This window comes from Camelus ferus, chromosome 35 (assembly GCF_009834535.1).
Source record: "Camelus ferus isolate YT-003-E chromosome 35, BCGSAC_Cfer_1.0, whole genome shotgun sequence".
Classification (NCBI taxonomy): Eukaryota; Metazoa; Chordata; class Mammalia; order Artiodactyla; family Camelidae; genus Camelus; species Camelus ferus.
Genome location: NC_045730.1, coordinates 570,456 through 595,765, shown reverse-complemented (window position 1 = coordinate 595,765; position 25,310 = coordinate 570,456). Strand labels below are relative to the sequence as shown.

The 25,310-nt window shown below is 51.3% G+C and overlaps 1 protein-coding gene and 1 long non-coding RNA gene across 3 annotated transcripts in view; one reads left to right on the top strand and one right to left on the bottom strand.

Moving 5' to 3' along the window:
* GTPBP4 (GTP binding protein 4) overlaps nt 1–25,310 on the bottom strand; it is a 62,901-nt gene that overhangs the window by 5,188 nt on the left and 32,403 nt on the right. Inside the window, exons 1-13 of one of the 2 annotated variants that reach the window (XM_006176834.3) lie at nt 10,858–11,024; nt 9,981–10,151; nt 7,796–7,899; nt 7,575–7,711; nt 6,423–6,523; nt 5,961–6,053; nt 5,092–5,283; nt 4,948–5,013; nt 3,118–3,207; nt 2,561–2,671; nt 932–1,009; nt 640–691; nt 101–201 (exon numbers count right to left, since the gene is read on the bottom strand). In XM_006176834.3, coding sequence (XP_006176896.1) covers nt 101–201; nt 640–691; nt 932–1,009; nt 2,561–2,671; nt 3,118–3,207; nt 4,948–5,013; nt 5,092–5,283; nt 5,961–6,053; nt 6,423–6,523; nt 7,575–7,711; nt 7,796–7,899; nt 9,981–10,151; nt 10,858–10,905 — 1,344 coding nt within the window. In that variant the 5' untranslated portion in view covers nt 10,906–11,024. Of the gene's footprint in view, nt 1–100; nt 202–639; nt 692–931; nt 1,010–2,560; nt 2,672–3,117; nt 3,208–4,947; nt 5,014–5,091; nt 5,284–5,960; nt 6,054–6,422; nt 6,524–7,574; nt 7,712–7,795; nt 7,900–9,980; nt 10,152–10,857; nt 11,025–25,310 lie in introns of those variants that run through there. The other variant, XM_032473740.1, reaches the window with a different exon arrangement.
* LOC116661524 lies at nt 10,985–12,510 on the top strand. The gene is made up of 2 exons (XR_004317408.1): nt 10,985–11,107; nt 11,594–12,510. It is a non-coding gene; the product is annotated as an uncharacterized LOC116661524 (long non-coding RNA).

The following is a 25,310-nucleotide window of genomic DNA, read 5'->3' as shown; positions in this document are numbered from 1 at the left end:
GAGGGACAAGGTCCACCGCCGCCCCCGCCCCCCCCCCGCACAGGTGAGCTGAGCCGTGCTTGCACCTCCTGGGTCACAAAAGGGGACAAGGGACACAGACCTGCATGATGTCAGGGTCGACGTAGTCAGCTACGTTATGGCCCTCCCAGATCTCGGGTATCTTATCGTGCTTCTCAGATGAATTCATGATATCCCAGTACTCTACAGGTTGGAAACGTAACAAAACAACGTTCGCAACGGCTTTTAGTGTCTTCAGCCACTACGTGCTGACCCGAGCCCCACCCTGTGCTCCACACCAGGTGAGCAGATGCTGACATGACCGGAGGACCGCCCCGCACACATCCCAGGGCCTGCTGGGGCCTCAGGACCCAGTGCCCAGGGGAGGAAAGCCAGGGGCACGGACGGCAGAATCAGTGCCAACAGCCTGCTCAGATTTACACGCTCTGGAAGCTGCAGAATCATGCCTCAGCCTGAGAGAACAGACTACCTGAAGGGAGAACCCTCAGGGCCCTGGCGGCAGGCCACCTCTCATCGCTAGGAAATTAAAGCAACAAGATGCTGGAAGGCTTCCAAGCATTCAGTCCTTGCACAGTTTTCTGAAAACCTGACACACAGCAACTGTCACATGTGAGCCCTTACTCTGAAGATCCAAGATGTAATCATCTCCCATTTCCAGCTCAATATCCCGCTCCTGCAATGAGAAAACAGCTTTACTCAGCTCCACGTGGCCTCTCGGGTCCAGAACTGCTAAGACCCTCCCGTCCCTGTGAAGTCACCCCTTCTCGAACCTCAGGGCCAACCCTCTGGGCCGAGGCTCAGCGCCGTCTCTGGTTCCGCCACGGGCGGACCTGTCGTCTGCACCCAGGGGTTCCCGGCCCCAAGGCCCCATCGCGCTCTCCAAGAGCAGGCCCGTGGGAGCCGCATCACCTACCCGCCTCCTCTTGGGCTCTCCAAGCTCCATCCGCCTTCTGCGCGCCACCACGCCTTCTGGGATGAACGGGGGCCGCTCCTGGAGGAGACATAATTGGAAAGAACTGTGTGAACGCCTCACAGAAGAAACAGAAGCGAAAACCTGTAAGTAAATCCTTCATCTGCAAAGGAAACACAAAACCACACCCAGACCAATGGGAACCCATCAGATGACTTAGGGCGGATGCAGGGCCAGTTTGGGCACGGAGTTCCTTAGAGAAACAAAGGCAAGATTATCAAGAAAAACTGCAGGTGAGGAAAGCAGCACAGGAGGAATCCAGCAGATGCGCGAATGAGAGAAAAGGAGACAGGAGCCCCAGCACACGGCCACGCAGCGGGGAGACGCCGCTCAGCCGTCAGTCCCAAAACAAGCGAGGAGCTTCCTGAGGCCCAGAGAAGCCCACGATTCAGCAAAGCCTTGTGTTCAAAGCAGGTGAGATCAGAAAAACTACACCAAAGTACGGAATAAGAATATACCTTTAAAGAGTATTTTTAGAATGAATGGCAGGCCTTTCTATGCACAACACAAAGCTCAGCAGCCACTGGGTAAACAGCAATACATGTACTAACAGCTTCAAATGTGTCAATTCTTTGAGGTGACAAGGGATTCCCCAAAATGAAAAGGCAAGTGAGAAAAGGGGAAAAGACGAACAGAACATGCAAGAGTCTGATCTTCTTAATGTAAAAGTTATAAATCGAGGGACACGAGGCAACGCCAAGAAGTGAGAGGGCAAGGAAGCAGGTTAAAACCGCTCAGCCGTGCCAGCCACCGCAACACACGCTGTCCCACGTGACGACCACCAAGCAGACCGCCACGCGGAATACACCAGTGGGTGTGGCTGCCTGAGGCTGCAGTGCAGAAACGTCGCTGCTTACAAGGTAACTTTCACTTTGGGGGAAAAATGTACTGAAAAAAATTACACTGAGAACTGGTTTAACTTCCTGCGAAGAAACATGGTAAAACTCATTAACAACAACGTCACTAACAGTCATCTTCATCAATGCCTAAAGTGGGGCACCAAGAATCATTGCTGAAGAATGGATGAATACACAGGGAACATTAAAAAAAAAAAAAAAAAAAAAAAAGGAAAGAAGAAACTAGACTAGGAACAGAAGTGGGGGTTCTCAAACCGTCCAGGCAGCACGAACCAGCAACACCTAGTGGAGGACAGCGGCGCCTTCTGTGCCTGAACGCTCACTCCACAGACACAACTGCTGTTAAAAAGACCTACATATAAACACGCACCCGAGCACTGGTTTCCAATGGCAAGAAAATGAAAAATTGAAAGAACATAACGTGTTCCCATGTTTAAATTTTTTTTAAGAAGCTTACATGCCAAACCATTGTTGGAGAGATAAACGAGAGTTAACAGTGACAGCCTCTGGTGGCATGAGAAGCAGGCTTCACCTCGGACTTCAAACCCTCTCCCTCTGACCTTTTTGATTCTTTCCGATACACACAGCGTAATTCTTAATCTGAGGAAGAAGCACCACCACCCGTGAAACCCACAGCCTGGACGCAGGCTCGCGGGGCCCCACCACCTGCACCCGCCACGCACCCCGACCTGGACGGCTCGGACGGCGGCCTTACCTTATCATCTCGTCTGTTGGGAACAGCTAAGTGCAATCTGTTCAGCACCTCGTTCACTTTATTTCCTTTCATTTTGGTTTCAACTCGATGAGCCAAAAGCCGGTCACAAGCCTAAGCAGGTGAGAAACGGCGGCACCGGTCAGGGCATCCCAGACGGCCTTCTGCCGCGGCTGGAAGGAGCCAGCGACCCCAGGTCTGGAACCCGCTCCAGTCCCCTCAGTGGTGGCACCTGACGCCGAGTCCTCAGGGCCCCAAGGTTCAGGTAACTGCCCTGGGGCTGACCGCCCTCGCCGGTGGGTGTGGGAGGGAGGGGGGACTGGGAGGAAGGGAACGTCTCTCCCTTTCCGGGCCAGGCCAGCCTGAGGCAGGACCCCAGGTGTCGAGACTGAGTGAAGGTTCCCTGGGGTGGGAGTGTAAACACTGCTCCAAACCCCACGGTCACTGGGTGTGTGGGGGACCCAGGGAGCCCCTCCTGCCCGCTGCTATGGGCTCGGTGTTAGGAGCACTCTCCAAACAAGAGAGGGACAGGAAAGGCCCCTGCCTGTGAGAGAACTGACCTCTGTTTTCACTTTAATAACCCCTTCCTCTGTCAGGGTGCTGGTCTCGATCACAGGAAACCCTTCAGCCTGCAGGTCGATAAATATTTTCTAGGAATACAAAGGAAAAACGAGGTGTGTTATTTATTCCCAGTTCCCCATGAACAATCTTACCGCTCCTCAAATGGGTGCCATAAATGTTAATCATAATTAACACAACACCTGCGGTTTACCTCTTTTGAAGGACAGCTACCCAAAACAGTTACCAATTTTTCCCCAAATTCTACTATGATTAAGAAAACACAAAGCCCTAGGAGGATCAAACCAGACAACGGCAGGCAAACCAGAGGCTCTCTGGACACTAAAAGACTTCCCCTTCCGAAAAGAGCCTCGGCAAAATCAGGGCATGGGATCCATGCAGAATGATTCCTACACTCTTTCTTCTAAAATACTCGGTCTCCACAGCCTCAGACGGTTCCTCAGAAAGCGGCACGGCGGCGTTTATGAAACCAGCTCCGTCCGAGTCACCAGGACTAAGAAGGGACCACACCTGTGCCCCTCCTGCAGGCATGGCCACGTGACCACGGTCGCATGCAGGTGCCCAGACCCATGACGCGAAGCCCCCCAGAAACAGCAATCAGACCACTGGGCAGCACAGGGCCCACACCAGACACCTGCACCACGGCCCCAGGACTCGGGTCCGCACAGGCCACCGACTGCGTACCCGCACAGCCGCACAGCACCTGCCACAGCTGCAGCCAGGAGGCTGGGACTCGAGCGCGTCCAACCTCAGAGCCCCAGCTCCTGGGACAGCATTCACCCTGACCTTGCCGTGTCTCCGACCCTCCCCGCAGCTCCGCTCCAGTGCTTCCAGCCTGGAAAACAGTCCCTTCAAAGACCAGAGACTTCTGTGACAGCAGCGTCTGTCTCATCAGTAACTTAAGGGATACATTGCAGGGCCCCCAGGACACCAGAACGGCTGTTTAGAGACACTGAATTCTTACCAAGGATGAAGTTTCCAGAGCACATGGAGACCCAGAGGAGGAAGTCCAGTCCCCCTAGAAACCCCCTACTCAGACCTGGTGGAGGGGACGCCCAGAGGCACGGCCCGGCGAGTCTGCTGGTCTAGAGAGCGGCTCTCGAACCTGAGCGTGCGCCCCGCCTCCCAGGGTCAGATCCCAGCGGCCCAGGGCGGCCTGGGGCAGCCCGAGCACCATGGAACACATGGAACAGCAGCGTCGGGGACCGCGACGGAGAAGCACGTACCCGGGCACACCTTCTCCAAGCGTTCATCCTGGAGAACGCCTCTCAGAGATGGATACAGGGTCAGAGTGCCGGAGAACCCAGGGCTGACGGCCTGACGGCCTCTTGGAAAAGCACAGCACATGCGACCCAGTGCCCATGGTCTGCAGACACTCCTCCACCTCACTCACTCAGTCCCAGATGTTTCCTGAGAGCCTGTGCCCAAGCACTGAAGTAACACCTGACAACCTCCCCCCATGCAAAGTCCTTCTGTAGGCGCTGCTCCAGGCACCTGGCCACCCCAGGCCCGGGAGGGAGGCGGACCTCGAGGGGCTTGGCTTGCTCTAGGCCCCGACGTAAGAGGTGGTCCTTCCTAAGGAAGCACGTCTCCCAAAGGCTACGTGTCCGGACCAGACACACACATCTCCCCAGAATTGGGAGACTTCAGGTTTGGTTTGCCTCTACTGGGTTTCCATCACATCGTGGGGCTCACCCACTGAGGATATTATCTCAACTGCAGGACAAGAACCGGACCAGCCCTGCTGAAGTTCCCTCTAAACCGCGGCTGTCGGAGGTGAGATTCAGAATAGCAAGAAATGCAGGACTCACCCGGTCGTCCTCAGGGAGCTCAGCCACTCTCCTCACGTCACACTTGTTCGCTACGACGATCAGAGGCTGCGGCAGGGAAGGAAGACAGAGGAGTCACCACCTCCCCACAGCAGGTCACCAGCTGTGACCCAGCACCATGCTCACCTTGTTGATGAACAGGGGCCTGATGTTCTGGAAGAGCTCCAGCTGCTCCCGCAGCCCGTGCCCGCACTGCTCCGACAGGTCCATCATGTACAGAACTGCGGCACGCAGGTGGGCCAGGGCCGTGATGGCCTGCATCTCGATGGTGTTCCGATCCTCCAGAGGGTGGTCCAGAATCCCCGGCGTGTCCACAACCTGAGGGTCAGACGCGTTACTCCGAAGTACACATCCTCACAGACCTCTGCCCGTTCACAATCCCAGATCTGCCCTAACAAAACTGGCAGAAGAAATGCAGGCTTCCCAACTGACCAGGGTGAATAAACAAAGCAGCCAGGGAAAACTACACGTTCTTTAATAAATACTGGGGGGTCGGGGGGCCTGCAGAGGGTGCTGAGGAACTAACTAGCCAATGACCTTGACAAGGACTCCTCTGTCCATTAGAGGGCATTAACAGAAAAACTGGCATAACCTAGCCAACTCCCCGTGTGTTAGAGTCATCTTCCCATTATGACATGAAATCCAACCATGGAAACAGGCTGCCTTTCTAACTACAGGTCAGACACACCGACAGGACCTTCAAGCACCATGCTCAGCATAATGCAGAACGCAGATTCCATGGTGGGGGTTGGTCGCTCTCCTGATCTCACCCAAGAGACGGGATCAGCCCTCATGCAGCCCCAAGGCTCACATGAGCTTCTTCTCCACGAGGCTGTTCCCGGATGTGACCCGGGAATCCATTTCCCACCCCGAGTCTTCCCTGGGACTCTGAGCGCACTGGGATGGGGACGGGCAACTAGTTCTTGGGAATCACCAAAATCAAACTCAGTGAACAAAGGCAAGACATCTGTTCTAGACGTGTCACGAGCTCTCACCTGCCAACGCAGGTACTTATAGTCCATGTGCCCGACAAACAGAGACTTGGTGGTGAAGGCGTAGGGCTGGACGTCCACGTCCGCTCTCGTCACCTAAAACAAAGCCACAGCTTCTGTCATGCAAGGCCTGCGCTTCACTACCTCTCCAAAGCACAAACGGTCCGACACAGTCAACAGTGACCCGCTGGGACCACCAGCCCAGAACAGGCCAAGAGAGCATGCTCCCGCGTTAACAAAACGTACTTAAATGTCTCAAACCCCTTAGAGACTTGTCGGACATGTACAAAACTCAAAAATAAAATGGTTTCTGTTACAGCAATATAAACCTAGGCTCAGAGCCAATCCTCCCTTCGAGGAAAGGGTGTCTTAAGCCTAGGGCAGTGCCAACTACGGGACGAGCAGGGTGGCCACCTCCAGCCCAGTCAGGTGGTCGGTGCCCGGTTTACCGCTGGGCAGACCAACCTTGTTGATGAAGCTGGACTTGCCGACATTCGGGTACCCACACAGAAGCAGGGTCCTTGTGTTCGGGTCAATAGTCGGCAGACGGGACAGATGCTGACGCACTGTGAGAAGGTGAGGTTAAACATGCTTAATTTTGTGAGAAAAGTCCAGAAACTCAAAGTTTAAGATTTGCTCAACTCAGCTGCATACTCCAGCTCCAACACTGAGAACATAAGTGATGGAGAAAATATGAACGAATGGGAAAAGCTTAGCTGCAGAGGCACTGGGCAGGCAGACGAGCATTCCCAAATCAGCTGCACCAAGAACCCCATTCCCAGGCCCTAGCAATACGGCATTTCTATCCCACAGGTCCAGGGTGAGGCCAAAGCCACATGACCCAATGACTCGCATTTAAAAGTGAGATTATGCGGAAAAGCCTTCTCAGAGAGAGTGCGTGTGCCAGCACTTCCCGGCTGGGCGGCAGGCTCCTTCCACGTAAAGCTCAGGGGCCTCGTCTGCATGCACGCTGCTCCAGCAGCAGACAGCACCGGGCCACCCTAATGACCGAACAGAGCTCGGAAGCTCTGTCCAAGCAGCCAGGTGTTACAATCTGGCCCCAACTTATTTGCAAGAGGCTGGGGAAGGGGGATCAAAAGTCAGTCAGTTAAAAACATCTGAAGTGTAAAAGTACATGCACATAAAAAGCAGATAATTGTTTCAATAAAAATCTTCCTGTGTTAACTCAGAAACTGCCCTCCTGAATAAAACTGTAAGGTAACAAAACTGGAGGAGCAGTTTGATGTTCACATACTTTACAAACAAATGTGTTTCAAAAAGACTTAAAAAGTCAATAGGTAAAACTATGGATCACTTCTTTACTTTTATGTGTGTTGGTATTTCCCCATGATTTATAATACATACACCTTACCTACTAAATCTGAAAAACAAGTTTTCTTAATGCTGCTACAAATTTGTAAGCGTTGTAAGTGCTAGTTGCTCTTCCAATATCTGGCCTGTGAGAATTTCTTAGAGGCTGGGCCAGGAAAAATAGTTTGACCCTCTCATCTCCAAATTAAAACAATAAATAAAACACCTCAGAAGTCACTTCTCGACAAGGACCAGGCCCTCGGTGGAACGCACTGGGAACCGCTCTTGCGGATGCACGACAAGTACCTTGTTCCAAGTACTCCAGACTCTGCTTCTGCCTCCGCACGATGGTGCACATGCGCCCAAGGGCGGCGCGCTTCAGCTGCTTGCAGCGGTACAGGGAGTCCCCGTACTTCATGAGCCGCACGTAGTCCTTAGCAACGCTGAGAGAAAGGAGGAGAGACGTGTGAGGCTTCCATCACTTCTAACAGTAACTTAAAAGACATAATGTTAAGAAAATGCCTTACTTGTCCACTAAATTTTTGGCAATATTTATTTGTCCCAGAGCCAGCTTGTAGTGATCCTTGTCATAGAGAATGTTCATCAAATCCGCATAGAATGGATGGATGTCCTATCACGAGAAAAACAAAGCGGTCACCTTGGTACAGCAGTTTTCCACGCCGATGTGCGAATAACACTCGAAGAATAACTTCCCAGGGAAACACATCACACCTTCTCCTCTACTCAAGCCCCCAGTGTCTCTTCCTTGGTCCTCTCCCCTAGATAACAACTGTTCAGTTCACAGAGAAAAAAGGGTTCAGCAGGGAAGCCAAGCCCAGCAGCCCCTCCACCTGCCCATCTGGCCTGTGCAGACCCAGCCAGGGCCCAGATCCACATGAGCACCAAGCCTGTCTGAGCGGGAAACTTAAGAACTGGGCCCCAGAAGTTCTTCCTTGTCCACCTGGCCATGATCATCAACCTGCGAACAGGCTATTACTGCCCCAAAACCTAGAAAAAAGTTTTAAAACTCCCTTGAACCCACAATCCTTCCTTCTCTCTGCTCTCCTTCCCAGCGAAGGTCACGAAGAGAGGTTTCCTCCACAGACCTGTTCCCCTTCCACATCACGGCCAAGGGCAAATCCACTGGTTCCTCCTTCACCAGATACCCTGAAGGTGGCCGCTTCTCAGCCCTGTCATCACCACCAGGGTCTGGTGGCTGCATTCACCCCACAGGCCAGTCCTCCTCTACAAGGTAAGTAACACAAGGCTTGTCCTGAAGGTTCCCCACAAGTCGCCTGGCCCCACCCACGGCCTCCCTGCCCCACCTCCTGGCCCCTCCGTCGCATACCCCTACTCTTCCTCCTGGACCTTCCTGTTCCCTGAGAACATCACTGTTTCTGTGCCCACAGTGCTCTTCTCTGGGTGGCCGCATGCCCACCTCCTCACTTCCTCCAGGTCTCAGCTACAGCCTCCTGCTTGGCCCCCTCCACTTCTTCGTCATCCAACACGCATGTACTCTCATGTTTACTCTCGCAGTCCCCTCACCAGGCGGGACGGGCCTGTCAAACTGCTACTGCACTCCTAGTGCTGAGGGCAGCACCCAAGACCAAGCAGTCATTTGATGAATGCCAACTTCCTACAACATTCTACTCTAAAACTCTTCTCAGATGATTAACTTCTTTAGTTTGGAAAAAAACAAAAACAAAAACCCAAAAAAGGGGAATAGAATGTTCATAAATTTGAACCTCTAATGTATTCAAAAAGGATACCAAGGATGAAAAAGATAAAACTTCCAGAGAACCACAAAAACCTGGTACTGATTAGCTCAAAATGTTTTGTTTGCTCAGATCAGCTGTTTTCTAGTCTCGCCAGTTTAGGAAACATTCTCACTCCTTTTCCGTCCTCAGGTACTTTCTGAAGTACCTGTACTTCCCCGAGAACTTACACACTCATCCAATAAGTGTCACTGAGTCCCTGTCAAGCCCTGGAAGTCTGTGAAACCGATTTCTATCACGTAAACCAACCTCCCCTCTCTGCCATAACCTGCCTTCAGGGACTACTTCAGGGCAGCAGCAAACTTAAGGCTCTCACACTGTACTGGGGACCCCACATGGGGACCTCACGGGCAATGTCCGCTCCTGCTTCCCTCGGCCAGATACATGGGCAAACTGCACCTCGCAGCAGACTGCAGAGTTCAACAATGGGGGCTCAGGGCTCCCCAGAAGACTTCTTCTTGCCAGTGAAGAAATCACACAGACCACCATTAGCTGATGAAGCAACAAGGTCACAAACACTGGTGCGCCTCAAGCCATGGGCCCCACCTGAGGTCACCAGAAAAGGAGCCTTGGAAGGAGGGAGAGGACGCTCAGACCAGCAGGGGAGCCGCCAGAACCATAACCATGTGAGGGTCTCAGGTTTCACCCTCGGCTGCTTTCAGAGCTCAGGTCAGCCCTGTGAGCCCAGCTGACAAAGAAAGCCCGAGACAAAAGCTTTGGGCTTAGATGGAGTTTGACTGGGAAAACGAAGAATAATAAAGAAACAAAAACCTGTGTTCTGTTCCCACTTTTGCCACTCACTCACTCAGTAAACTCGTGACAAGTCAGTTATTTTCTCTTTCCTTCATTATCTGTCCAACAAGTAGACCAACTGGTTTAACACTGACTGTCTGAAGGTTCATACTGACATAACCATTTATGCCCCCCAGTCACTTACATCCAGTTTGGGAAAATCCATTAGAATCTGTGACAGTCTGTCATGGTAATTCTGCTGAGTAAATTTGACTTTCCTCATATAAAAATGTCTGATGCGATGGATTTGGTAATGTTTATGAATAACTGTTGGAGTCTTTCGTTGAGTCTTCGATAATGTCAGGTCGATAAAGTCCTGAAGTTAAAAAAAATAAAACATAGTTACACCAAAAATATCAACTTTCATCCACTTATTTGAAACCTTCAAAAAATCAATATCTAGTAATACCGTATCTTTTAAATTGCAAACTACAAACACTTTTTTCTGACTAAATCTGCAACGAACAACTTTTTTCTTCATTATGGTTTCTGGCCTTTTAAAAACACTCAGCAAACGGCTGCTAAATAAATTTTATCCCACACTTTCTTGATGTTCTCCTAATTTCCAAACACCTAAAAACCTCTGGAACCTAAGTAGCCAGACAACTCAAGCATAAATCAGAGAAAATATTTAGAAAAGAGAAGCAGTTTGCGTATCTTTGGCTTTGAAAGTACATAAAATAACAGACAAAACTAAAACCCATTACTTACAATTTCCTAAGGACAGAAAAACCCGAGGGGTCCCTAATCTCTGAGGGACCCCCATCGCCAACTTGAAGGTTCTAACGTCTGAGGGAAGGCCCTAACCCCCGAGGAAGCCCTGATGTCTGAAAAAGGACCCCCACCTTCTGGGGGGACCTGGAACCCCTAAAGCGGAGGCCCTCGTCCGACAGAACGCGGCCTAGGAAGGGGGCCTGGCGGGAGAGGCGGACCCATTTCCGCCCAGAGTTACAGACCGGACACCCCTTCCCGCGACCCGGCCGAGAAAACCGAGGGCGGAAGGCCCCCTTGGGGTCGCCTACCTTGGCGGACGGCACCACAGTGATCTTCTTGAAGTTGTAGTGCGCCATGCCGGCGACCAGCCACGAGGGACGGCGGCGCGGACTTCCGCCTAGGGACCGGCGGGTGGGCGGGACTTCCGCCGGCTCCCGTCACTTCCGGGAGCTCCCCAAGTCACTCCACGCACGGCCTCGGCGTCGCACAGCGTCCCCCCCCGGCCGGGGGCGGGGTCTCGGAGCCTGGGTCTGAGGGTGCGCGGGGGCGGCTGCGAGGGTCAGTCCCTGCCGGCTTCGGGAGGAGGGGTTCTGTCAAGCCTGCCTGGAGTCTGTGCGCCCCCGACGGTCACCGGCTCCAGCGCCCCGGGGGCCCAGGGGTCTCGGGGGTCAGAGGGGCTCGGGAGGCCCCGGGGCTCCGGGGAGGCTGGGGCCTGGGGGCCGGCGGGTCTCAGGTCGCGGCCGCTGGCGGGGAGCGCGCGGGCCGGGCGCCGCCGAGAAGGGCGGTGCGCGCGGCTCTGCGCTTCGCGGGCCCACGCCCCGCCGCCTCTCCACTTGAGAGCGCGACGTTGAGGCCGAGTCGTCCGCACAGGACGGACGCGGCTCCCCGCCGGCCTGAGTCCGTCCTCTCGACCCCACTGGGGCCCTGGCCCTGCCTGGCCCGAGCCTTAGGCCTCAGGACCGCTCTCAGTCATCACTTTCCCTTCTCCATCTCCTTTTAAGCCCCCTGTATACTCCGTCACGTCTGTTATTCTGTCTCTTGTAGTGTCTCTGGATCCCTGATCTTGGCTGACTAACCCCGCCGCCTCGCCCTGAGTGGAGCTCGACCGGTGGCCTTTGCCCCTCGCCCTTTGCTCTGCCTCCCCAGAGTCTCACCGAATGCCTCGTGTGGACCATGCTGATGAAACAGACATTTCCAATCAATTGTGCAATGTCCACTGCGAGATTCCAGATGTGCCAAAGGCAGCATTTCTGAACATGACAACCGCTGGTCTCCGTCTCCCTCTAAGGCAGTCCATCCTCACTGCCCTGTGCGGGAGGACAACGCCTCCCACTCGCACGGAGACTCCGCGAGGCCTGCAACCGCCCCCAGCCCAGAGTGGCGCTGACCCGCTGGAGGCGTGACACAGCAGAAGGGACAAGGTGTCCGGGGCAAACGTGAGGTCAAGCCAAAGGAGATGGCCCCAGAGACCTGGGAATTCCCAAGGACAAAGGGCAGGGGAGGAAAAGCCCGCCTAGGACAGGGCTGCAGTCAGCTCTGCTCGGTGCACTGGGAGCGACAGGCGGCGGGTGCAGACGGCCCTCTGGAGTGAGAGGGCATTTGGACACTGACCGCTTCTGCTAATGGTGTGGCCACTCCGTCAGTTACATCCCATGGTAACCTTACGCCCCTGTGACCCGATGTCAAGCGCTGCTCAGAGCACTGGCCCACATGGTGGAGTGGGTGGGGAAACCCCCCCGCACAGCAGGGCACGGAGCTCGCCAGGGTCATGCAGCTAACAGGCAGCGGTTTGAACCCATGGCCTGGCCCAGCCTCTGCTCTTGACCACCAGCCACTCTGCTGCTCAGTTATCTGGGGTCCCCTCAACTTCTCAGATCCCTTTAACAAGTCCTCTCATTCTTACGTGAAAATGTCTCTCAAACTCCCAAAATTCCAATACCAAAAACAATTTTGAATTTTGACTCTCTCGTCTGTTATTAACTGTACTGCCCGTATTTGTGTCATCGGTTAGAGAAGCCCCGGTGTCTCTGTGGCACTTTTACTTCTGGAGGAAGCCTCTGGGATAATTAGGATTCACTCTCATCACTTGCTAAGCCCTGGACAACTCTGCCCACGATCCCTGAGATTCAGAGTCAGGCCCACACCCTCTCTTCCTCAGGGACTGTGTGTTCCCTCAATCTCTCCCACCCCACCTCACTCTTATATAGCCGGTTCCTCTTTTTCTTTAAATACAGTATTTAGTAAATTCAGCCAATCTATTGCTTCAGGCAAGCCACTAGCCTTTCTCTAGCTCTTAACTCTAGGAATAATTGAACAATCACATTTGTGTAGGACTTCAACATTTAAAAAGTGCTTTACTCTTTAGTATTAATAATATTCTCAACAACTTTGTGACGTGGCACTAAACCAAGCTCAGAGGCTTGCTTCTCCCCAAGGACGCTCCAAGTGACGAACAGGACCCACACTCTGCTGCAGGCCAGGGTCTTTGCAGCTGTCCCATAAACACAACCATGTATTGGGCAGTGTGTGGAAAGGACAGAATTTTTTAAATGATAATAAATGAGTGATTTTCTTGGTTTTATGAAGCACAGCTGAAGTCTACTTGTTCAACAGAAGAGGAACCATTCGTTAAAAGAAACTAAGAAGACCCTTGAAGAAGAGAAAGTGCATTAACATTCCTCTGAAATAATCATGTTAGAGGACTTTATAAGTCCTATCAAGGAAAAACTGACAGGTCTTTGATATTTTTACTATTTGCCCACAAATTTTGAATCACATTTGCCTAAGCCACTTAATAAACCCTCATCCTGGTGAAGACCTCTGCACCTTCCAGCTGCGTGAGCTGTGACAAGTGGCAGCCCCTCCGAGCCCTCGTTCCTCTTTCACAAAGTGGAGGGAATAACACGCACCCCATAGGATTGTCCGGGGGGCTAATTAAGATGTGTGCCAAAGTGTAAGGTGTAAAGTAAGATGTACTCATGCAATGACTGTCATTATCACAAGTTTATATGAAAACCTCACTGGGTCGGCACAAGGTCATGATCTGAGGTTGCCATAAAGTGTATCAAATGCTGAATTTCTTATCAGGGATTCTCTGTTCCCACATGTGGCAATAAAAGCATCCCTTTGTCCCGTAGTCATGCAGAACCCGAGTTGTTTGCCAGCTTTCCAGGGATGCGAACTTGCACAAGAAGAGAAGAGATGTAGAAACAGCCCCCCTAGTGTGTGTCTGTGTAACGAGACCCTCGCATAGAGCTACCTGCTTATCAGCGGCTAGGCCACCAGGCCTGTCTGATCGCGCAGGCCCAGAGCTGCCTGCCCGCAGTGCGGTACCAAGCATCACCCTTCTCCCCACTTCAGCTTCTGCCGTGCCCCGCTGAGTGCGGCTTCCTGGGGGCAGGTGTGTGTCCCAGATGCTCGTTCCCAGACACACGCTGGTCTCCTGGGGGAGCGCGGAGGGCAGATCACCAGTTCCTGACCTGACTTTGACAGTGTCGAGGACGTGTCAGCTACCAGAACTCCTCAGAGTTTGAGCCTGATGATGGAGAAAGGGTAGCCTTGGCCGTGGTGACGGACCTCTCGAGGGCGCCCTGTGGTGCGTCTGCTGAATTCTGACTGTCAGGGCTCTCACGGCAAAAGGGCTTCTTTTTCAGACTCTCTACTTTGTGGAGTTGGTCCCCTGTGCTTTACTTTCTTGTTGCTGTAATTCTGATTGATGAAAAGTACCTCTTGCAGCAGAGTCTGCGCCAGGGAAATGTGACCAAATTTCTTGACTAAAGGGAGCCTTTGTGCAGGGATTAGCCACTTAGCCATGGGTAGCCTGCGATACTAGAAGGTGTTAGGACCAGTGCGTCCAGGCAGTCCTTGCCCTGCTCCCCGAAACTGTGTCCTGGCCGCCTTGTTCAGCACGAACACGAGCTGCTCGGGGCTGCGCTCTGGGTGCTCCCTTTGTCTGTCTTACTTCCCCAGGAGGTGGCCCCTCTGACGGCAGGGCTGTGTCTGGTCCTTCTGACGGTCTCCCAGCAAGCAGCGCTGCGCTGAGCATTCAACAACGACTGTGGGACTCAGCTGATTGAAAGCTGGCGCAGTTTGGGCTATGACATTTGAACTCTGGCTTCTGTGCTAAGCAGGCAGTCCCACTGCTTTCACAGCTCCAGCCAAGGCACGGGGAGGGAGCTTGTCCCCTGGGGTGACCAGAGACACAGAGGGCCTCAGGCTCTGAGGCTGCACCCCCAGATCCTGAGAGGCAAATTTCTCCCCCAAGAAGCTTGCAGGCAGCAAACCTACTGCTGACCCGGCGGTCCGTGCTGAAGTGAGACCTGCTGCCCATGGAGCAGGCTCAAGGGGCACACACCTCACAGCCAAGTCCACCCCCTGCCTCTCGACCCCCAGTCTCCTGACCCTCAGCCTCCTGACCCCCTGACTCCTGACCCTTGGCCTCCTGGCACGAGTCAATGGTGCCTTGACGCTGGACCAGGGGACAGAAGCCAGTCCACACAACAGAGGCCTGCGTGTGTGTGTGTGTTTCAGTTGATGAAGTGATTGGTTAGGACGAGAACTCACTGAAAGGTGAAGAGACGAAAGATTTACTCATCGTGGTTGTTCTTGTCCGACACTGGAAACTGAGGAGAAGAGGAATCTCACTTTAACGACATTACTTGGTGTCTTAGCTTGGGCTGCTGTTAACAAAATACCACGGACAGAGTAGCTTCAACAGCAGACCCACTTCTCACAGTCCGGAGGCGGGGAGTCCACGAGCCAGGTGCCGGTACGTGGCGTTTCTGCTGAGGCCCTTTGCCGGTTCGTGGAGGGCGCCTCCTTGCTGTGTCTCACGTGGTGGAGAGAGGAATGCTGGTGTCTCTTCCTCCTCCTGGGAGGGCACTAACCCATCCCAGCGGCTCCACCGTCATGCCCTCAGCTAATCCTAATCGTCTCCCAAGGGCCCCTCTCCCAATACCCTGACATTGGGGGTGGGGGCTTCAACATATGAATCTGGGGGGCAGGACACAAACATTAGGTCCATAGCACTTAGCAAGTGGATCTTGTTAATGCAGCCACTGAGTATACACAGTGCCCACCAGCCCGCCAGCCTGCAGCCGATTCTGTGGGCCTCAGTGCATCTGAAGTGCAGCCACGGGACAGGTGTCAGCCTCACAGAGGAGTGAGTCAGCAGGGACATGCCCCCTCCCGTGGAGGGCAGTGAGAGCACTGCCCTCAAAAGCAGCAGCCTGACATGCTCCTCAGAACTCCATGAGGGTTTAAGAGTGTGGGCAGGTCAAATTACGTTATCAGGCAAAGAAGCCAGCACCCACGGTGCCAGGCCTCTGGGCAAACTTTTCATGGGCAGTGTTCTGCCCACTCTGAAGTCCAAAGACCTGGTCTCTGGGGTCATGGACTGTGGCTCCACACTCTGGACCGCCCACTTCGTCGTCCATTCACCTACACACCCAGCGCGGGTGGCACGTCTGTGAGTGTGCAACCAAGTCACTCTTATAGCCACTGCTGGTGAATCGAGGGTGGGCTAAGTCCTTAACTGCTTCACCACAGACCAAGATAAACGCAAAGCAGTTTTCAAATGTCATTAATACAGCTTTGCTGAATGCAGATTAATACAGAAACTGTCTAATACACTTCAACCTTAAAAAAATGAAACAATCAGCCTTGAGAACTGAGTCAGCAGGCTAGTAATGGGTTGCTTCAGTCCTGACCCCAGTCTCTTGGCCAGCCGGGCTTGTGTTAGGAGAGGCCTGTTTAAGAGGGTCCATGACTGGACTCTGCTAACCATAGGCAACCTCTGCTGGCCCACTCGGGAGCCACCACGGACGTCTTGTCCAAAGGGGACTAGCCGGGGGCGTTGCCCGCTGACCTGGTGAACCCGCTGGGCTGTTCCGACGTCAGCCCACAGTCCAGCCTTCATCAGTACTGGCTGAATGAGTAAATGTGCTCGGCTACATTATACGACAATGTATTTGTACCATGCACTGTTTTAACTGCTTCACAAATGGTAATAGTTTGATTCTCTATGTGTGGGTACCATCGTAACCCCGTTTTACAAAAGGGAAAATTGAGGCACAGAGCACCTAAGTAAGCTGCCTATGCTCACACAACTCATCAGAACTCCGAGCTGGAATTCAGACCCGACTGCCTAACTGCAAAGTCCATCCCTATGGACAGAAGGACTATGAATGAACAGGAATGATGGGTCTTCCTGGAGCCAGCCTAAGCCAACCCGCTCCCTGAGGTCCTGACACCCCTGTCACTGACTCTCGGGGTGGCCAGACAGAAGCTTCCCTAAGGGAGGACATCCTTGGCTGTGGACGGGCTGGGGTCTTGGGCAAGCAGCCCCCAGATGACTGGCAGCCACCTGGGCATGGGCTCAGCGGCATGCAGCTTCTCACTGAAGTGCACAGGCCTCACCCAACGGAGGTCCCTCGGACCCAGGATCCACTTCAGCTTGTTAAAACCAAACTCAGCGGAGGCCTGAAAACCCCCCGGGCAGACAAAACCAGTTTGGCCACACAAGCAAAGCGTAATTTAGCTTATTTTGTGAGACTAACTTGACCCGGGTCACTTCTTGTCTCAAGCTAAACTTAACCTGTTTCCTGAGCTTGGTTTGAGGTCACCATTGACCAGGTTTCTGCCCTTTAAGGAAACTCTAATATCATAACCCACCCTGGGGAGCATGAACAGTCCCGCCTTCTCGCTGGATGAGCTGCTCTGTAACAAGACACCCCTGAGCTCCTCCCGTGTGTGGTGTGAGCGCCCGCTTGTCAGCTGTCCTCTTGGTGGGGCACAACGTATGTTCACCAGCCACCGCTTTGGTGACTCGCTGGTTCCTCTTCTGCTGTTTCTGAGCTTTCGACGAGGGAACTGCATCCCTGATCACAGTATACGCACACCCACTGCGCCCCTGGCTTGAGCTGCACTCCAGGAGAGTCGGGAAGTGGGAGGGAGAACCCGGGCAGCGGGACAGAGCAGGCGATCTCAAGTGACGTGAAGTCCTCGCTGCAGACCTGCTCCGGGGTGGGCTGAGGGGCAGCTCAGGGAGACATGCACGAAGGGACGAAGAGGACTCCAGGAGGTCGCAGCTGACATCGGACACCCTGAAAGCAGCCAGGAGCTCCCAGCTGACGAGGGGTCAAGCCTACTGTCTCTGGAGCCCCAGTTTGAAATCTCTGATAATGCAGATGTTGCCTTTCCTCTCCCAGAGCCCACCTCTGTCTCTGTCCTCAGGGAAAGGTGCTAGGTGGCCGTGGAAGCCCGACTCTCAGCAGGAATCTGCCTTTGGGCTTCCGAACATGTACCCACTCCCAGTTAAAGCCCTCCATTCTAGTGGCTCGTTAAAAACCACATTTTCCAATAGAATCAGAACTAAAGTACAATTGCTTAAAAACAGCAATTTTGATAGATTTTTAAAAAAACAGTTAATAGACACATTTTGATATTTTTGACAGGTAAATACTTTGTAAAGATGTGAATCAAATAATTATCTCTAAATCCTGGTGTTAACTATGACTTTCTTCTGGAAGTTTATGTAAATCTGTTTTTCCTTTGAGAGTAAATGGTTCTTCTGAATGACTCTGGAAAACTCCTGTATCTTATTTTTAACACTTACCAAGCTATTGGCTACCTGTCCTCCCAAAACTACCAAACAGGAAATAAGAATTTAATCTAGAAGATGGGGCCAAGCCTCTTTTATGGTCTCAAGCAAGGAATTAGGCTGTTGAGGGAGAAGTGGAGGGGGGAGGGGGCGGGAGGGAGAGTGAGGATGGAGAAGTGGGAGGTACACCCTGGACCCCACGCTCAGGGCTGGGACCCCCCCACCCCGGCCGCACTGGCCTGGCCTCAGGAAGTGTGAGCCTCTGTTCAGTTTTTCTTGCCCAACACTCCGGCTCCTGCCCAGGGTTGGCATTTGGCCTCAACCCTCCGCCTACTGGGCTGGAGTCCTGAGATCCGCCTGGCTCCACCCTTGCTCCCAGGGGTCTGGAGTCGGGCTGGTTCTGAGCGGGGAGGAAACGGATTTGCCAGGAACACACTTGGCTGCTCTGGCGTCTTTCCTGTGCCGCTGATGTTCTGCTGTGTTCTTACTGGGCACCGGGGTGACCTCTGGATCTTTGGGCCTAGGACCCATTTACCATGTCAGTGTGGTGACAGCTCTCCTGGTGTCTGCAAGAGCAAGATTTGTGGCGGAGGCACAGGGGTCTAAGGATGGACCCCAACGATGCCATGGTGCAGGAAGGACGGGAAGGAAAGGCTATGACTGAGCACTAGGTGCACCCAGCACTTTGCTAAATGTTTTTCTGACCTCCGCCAACTGAATCTCCACAAAATCCTGTGAAACAAGTTGTATTCCTATTTAACAGGTGAAACTGGGATTCACAGAGGCGAAGCAACTCAAGAAAGTGGCAAGCTGAGATTTAAACCCAGGCCGACAGACGCCGGAGCCCGTTTGCACTGGTAATGGCACGATGCTGCACTCTGCCCTTTATGCGGCCTCCTGTCCTGCCAGGCAGTGCACACGCGCTGACTTCATGTCTCTCCTTCAGTCCTCACATCAATCCTATAATTATGCCTTTCCACCAACTGGGGAATTGAGGCACAAAGAGGTTAAGTGACTTGCCTGGGGTCCCTCAGCTACAGGCGCCAGAGCAAGAATTTGAACCCAGCAGAGCCAACTCCAGAGTAACCCAGCACGTCCATCACATCATTTAATTTTCTTACCTACATATGCATAGCCGGTCCCATTCTAAAAGGAACTTGAGGAAAGTTACAGAAGACATGCTCTACCATAAAATGAGCCATGTATGAAATACTGAAAAACCAGGACAAGGTAAAGAAAAGCAAAGCTGGCCAGAGAAGAGTTAGCCCGGAAGTGTGTGCTGAGAGGCCTCCGTGACCAGCCACACGCGGTCCTGCAGGCGAGAGCGGTGCCTGGTGAGCGGGCGCAGCTCCGAGGCGACGCTGCTCTGCCCTTTGAAGTCTGAAAAATCGCTAAACCACCCAGGTGCTGCCGAGCCTCCAGGACGAAGACCAGAGGATGCTGAGGGTGAGAATGCTTTTCTGGATGCCACACCCCACAGACTCTCGACCAGGCGAGAAGCAGGTAGCTTCTCCCCTGGACTCAAACCACTTCCTCAAGTCTGGGAAGTAGCAGTGACTTCAAAGGGGGCGTCCCATTAAGCCTCCTTTCTCCAGCAAGAAGTGGGGGCAGGTGGCTTCTTGCGCTGCCCCTGGATTTGGCCAAATTTCCAATGTTTCCACAGTGACCCGGTTGGCTCGGTGCCTGGCAGTGGGACCAACTCCATCATGTAGCAGACAAGACGTGTACCGAGAGTGCATGTGGCCTTTGGTCGCTGGAAGGCTGGCACCTAAGTCTGAGCGAGCCACGGGAAGGACACATACCTTGACGTCAGCCCAAATCAACCAGACCGTCGTGCCCCTGGGACCACCGCCTCACCCCAGCCCCTCTACCCCAATGCCAACTCCTGTATCACATCTGAGCCCAAAGCACCTCAGGGGCCACGCCTGGGTGGTGGGCCTCCTCCAGCTGCAAGAGGGGCTGGGGAGGAGGGTTCCCGGACCTTGGCTCTAGAGCAGGAGGCAGGCTCCACCCCCACCAGCACCCGCATCGCTGTTCTGTACTCATTCTCCAAGTCGAGATCGGCTCAGCGCTGCCTGGAGCAGGCCCCTCTGTCCATTCTCCCTCCTCTCACATTCACCTCTGGAGGGAGGTGAGTCTCAGCAGAGAACTGACCTAATGCCTGTCTGCATGTAATGTAAACATGCCTGTAACAGGTGGACATAATTTCCACAGGTGCTGCCGTGCAGACTTGAGGGGCACGGAGGACCCCATGAGTCTCTAAGTAGATGTTACGTAACAGAAGTGTGTCTGCTCCACATCCTCCCTTCCAGTCGTGCCTCCAGTGTGAATGGCGAGTGTTTCTGTCATCAAGGGGCACTGACTTTTGTCAAATGTTTTCCCTGCATCAACCGAGATGATCATGAAGGCTTTTTTCCTTCATTATATTAACGTGATATTACACTGATTAATTTTTGTATGTTGAACCATTCTTGCACTCTAGGAATAAGTGCCTCTCAGTAATGGTGTGTGATCTCTCTAGTAAGTTGCTGAACACAGTATGCTAGCACTTAGCTGAGGGTTTTTGCATGAATATTCGTAAGAGATATTGGTCTATAGTTTCCTTTCTTGTAGTGCCTTTATCTGACCTTGGTACCAGGGTAATTTGATAATGTGAATTTTTAAATCCTAGCCTTTTAAAAAACATTCCAAGGATGGGGTGAATATACCTTTCTACATAATTAAATTTGGCATACTCTGGAAAATGCAATCACCTATTCACATGTATTTATTAAGGAACAGTGTTTCTCATCTCTAGTTTTGTAACACCTAGAGATGCCACTCCAGTTATTTCAAGGGGTATCAACATAGCCTCCAAAAACTTGAAAACAAAGTTATATTTAATTCAGCTTACTTACAATAAATCCCTTATTGGGGTGAAATATTGCCAAAATTATAAGGATAGGTATCAAATTTTCCTATTGATACTTATTGCTTTCCCTCAAACATATCTTTTCATGGTTTTTAAGAACCATGTCATAATTGTGACACTGAAATCCAAACGTGAATACTTCGTTTACTTCACCAACCACTGTGGTAATTCTAATGATCATCATATGCATCATTAGTTTATCACAGTCTACCTTAAATTCACGTTACAAACTTGACATTCAGTGTAAGCAATTCACAGCAGTGTAACATCCATTTAGCTCTTAGCACATTGTATTACTGTGTTTTAATTCTACACGTGTCATAAATTCCACAATACATCATCACCACCACCATCCGCCATTATTACTGTTGCTATAAGCAGACAGACTTCAAAGAAATTATGAAAAAATTATCTTTTACACTGACCGATTGTCAGCCGAGGGAGGCTGGAGAGGGGTCCGAGGAGGTGAGCTGCCCCAACTGGAAGGAGGCGCGGGAGCCGACATGGAGCGAAACAGCACTTCATTCTAGTACAACAAGGTGGCCCGCCCCCGGCATGGCGCACCTGTCCTTTCTATACATTCTGCCCGCACGTGCGTATTGTTCATAATGCTTACTCATGCTACTAGCACACGCGTACACTTACTTCTTACCTCAAACACATGCAAGTTATCGTGACCTGTGGCCTGGGTCCCACGGCCTACTCACTTGAGGCTGCCGACACCTATGCGTTGAACTTCTGGTCCCCCTCATTCCTTCTTGTAGACCTAGATTTCCATCTTGGGTGACTTCACTCAAGCTTTAAGAACTCTTAGCACTTCTTGTAGTGCAGGTCCTTTGGCGCCAGATTCTCTGAGCTTTCTTTTACTTCTGAAATGACGTCACTTTCCCTTCCTTTTGAAGAATATTTTCACCGGGTGTAAATTTAGGCTGTTAGGGGTTTTGTTAGTAAGTAGTTTTAGAACTTAAAAGATGCCGGTACGTTGTCTTCTGGCTTTCACTGTTTTTGATGAGAAGTCAGCTATCGCCTTACAGTTGTCACCCAGATGCAGTGGGACTTTCTCTCTAGCTACACTTAAGATTTACTCTCTATCTCTGGTTTCGTCATCTATCGTATGCCTGTGAGTGGTTTCTTTGTGTTTATTCCAACTGGGATTAACAGAGTTTCTTGGATTTGAGTTTGTGTCTTCCACTGGTTACAGGAAACTGTGGCCATTATCTCTTAAAATTTATTATTTTTTTCTTCCAGTTTTATTGAGATACAACTGACTTCCAGCACTGTGTAAGTTTAAGGTGTACAGCATAATGATTTGATTACTCTTCAAGTTTAAGAGCCATCTCTGTATTTTATTCTCTCTCTTTATTTTGCCCCATTCCTGTTCTCCTCTCTTTCTAGAGCTCCACTAACAAGTATTTTTAACCACTTTATTATTCCACATATCTTGTATATTCCTTTATGTTTTCATTCTCTTCTGTGTTTAATTTGGATACTTTCTACTGAAGTGTCTTCAAATTAACTGATCCTTTATCTTCTGTGTTCATTATGCTGTTACGTCTATCGAATTTTTCATTTCAGATGGTGCATTTTTTCACTTCTAGAATTCTCATTTCGTTCCTTTGTTATGGTCCCCAAGTCTCTGGTGAGAATTTCCATCTGCTCACCAATTCTATCCATCTTTCCATTTAAATTGTTTTCATATTTATAACAGTTGTTTTAAAGTCTTCATCCGCTAATCCCAACATGCGGGCCATTTGTTGACCTGCTTCTATTGGTTCTCCTCTTGACTACGGCTCACATTTCTTGGCACTTCTAGTGGCTTTGCACCGCATACTTGACGCTGTGAATGACACACTGCAGAGACTCTGGACTGTGTTACCTTTGGCTACAAAGAATGGACATCTACTTGTTTGTTTTCCTGGCAGGCAGTTAAATCACTGGCAGATTACCTTGATCCTGCGGAGGTCAGTTTTAATCCTTGTTAGACAGGTCTGCTTTGGTTTTCTTCTTTGCTCTGGAGTAGACCCTTTCGTATGGTTTCCATTTTTAATTTTTAATAAATTATGATGTTTTGACATCTTTAAAACCTTCTTGGCTGGGCAGAGACTGCCTCTCCCAGGACTAGCCAATTCTTAAAGATGCCAAGAGGCTCAGCCTGAAACATGTCTTTGATCTGCAAACAGACCAGTCCAGAGCCAGACCTCCTCTCTCCGGGCCCTGCACTCCTGGAGGCAATATTCCTCTGCCCCCATCGTATCAGAGCCAGGGACCACCCTACTGCTGAGTCTGCAGAATTAGTCCAGCCATGCAGTCCTCAGCTGTTTACTCTGTTCTGTGTGGCCTCCTCCTCCCACAGAAACCCTAGTACAGGTCCTGGCCTCGGCTTCTCCCTCACCCCTGGCCACCCTGGTGTCTTCCCCACGTGGCATGCCATGCCTCCCACTTCTAGGGCAATGAGCACAATGAATCTTGCTCTGTCCTGAGCTTCTCCCGCATCTTACGTTTTGACCACACCTGACTGACCATCACGAAAAGGACACCCTTAGTCCTGGAATGTGACCAGTATCCCAAAGGGTATTCCTTCCAGAAGTCATGGTGTTGACTGAGCTCTTCCAGTTTGATGGCTCTGCACCGTGTCTCCTGCACTGGGCAGCCCAGTGCCCCTCAGCCCTTCAGCTTTCCAGCTGATTTCCGGGGTGTGGGGGCTGTCCTTGGAGTCTCACCCACACATGTGAGTTAAGAGCCACCAAGATTGTGAAACATGTTTCTACACAAACTCAGGAGATGCCCTTTCTGTGCAACCCTCCCTTGTGGGGTTTTGTCTTCAGTTTCCAGAAACCCTGACAGCTTCAACCTCCAAATTCTGTCTCTCCATCTCAGTAAAACTGCTGCTCCTGGCTTCAACTCTGTTCTTACGTGCCCTGAGCGAACTGACAAGTGCCCTCAGGAAAAAGGTCAGAAAGATGTGACAGAACTATGTGCACTAGGTTGCTTCCCTTATTCCAAGGACTGTGTCCTTCCAGTTTCTGTCTGCTTCTGTTTGATCTCTGGTATCTTCAAACTACTGTTTTTAATATTTAACAGTTTATGATTGTTATTAGCAGGAGACTTAGTCCAAAAACAACAACTGTACCACGGCCTAAAACAGATTTTCCAAATGCTTTCCCAGAGTGCAGGTGTGGAATCTATGGCATCAAGATCAGACATTGTTAAACTGAGAAAAAGTACTTTCTCAACTGTTGCTACAGAGTAATTCTGGTCACCTCTGCATCCGCGTGTCATCACATCCTATAGTTAGAGACGCATTCTATACCTAAAGGACAATAGATTAGAGTCATTTCTTCCTCGTTTATGTCTTCTCTTTCCCTGTGTCTAATATCTGTGACATTATATAGAACTTGCTAATAGTTCACTCAAGAGTGACAAAAATGACTTTTTTAAATATTTTTTATTGAATTATAGTCAGTTTACAATGTTGTATCAATTTAAAAATAACTTTTATAAGCTTGTTAAAAATAGAAAAGAAAAGATACTTTTCTATGTTTTGATATTTGAACCAAAAATTGAACTAATGGAATTCTTGAAGTTTTCAATAAAATAAAAAATAATTAAAATTAAAGAAAAAATTTTTGTTTCAAATGATAGTTGGGCTTGAATAACTGCCAAAGAACCGGGCACGAACACTGTGTGGGCCGCTCGGTGCACATGTGTGTGAGCGTGTGTGCGGGTGCACTGACGCCACTTCACTTGGTTTTGCAGACACTGACGACTTCATCTGACACATGCAGAGCGATTCGCGGAGGACAGGCAAGCCACGCCCAACACTCGGATTGCGAAGACATCCTGTGATAAGCCTGTCAGCGCGGCCTGGAAGTGACGCCTGACGGCTCCGCTCCTTCTGCTCAGTCTCGGGCTTTCCCTTCCTTTGTCCCAGTTCTTCCTGCTGAGCTTCCAGCTTTTACTGAGAATTTCTTCTCTCTTGATTCACAGTATAGTCTTATAGTCACCATAAAAAAGAAAGGAAAACACATTCCCCAGGCGTCAAGGAAGAAACAGATACACCCCAGCCTTGAGAACAAGCAGAGCTGACACAGCTGTCTTTTCCATCCGTGAAAGGGGTTCAGCTGCAGGTTCTAGGAGCCAGAGCGACATCAACACTTCAGTGTCACTCAGTGCAAGTGTCAGGATACAGAAGTCCCTGTCACTGCTTTCAAAGGACACCTGTGTAAATATTTACCAGCTCCTTAGACACA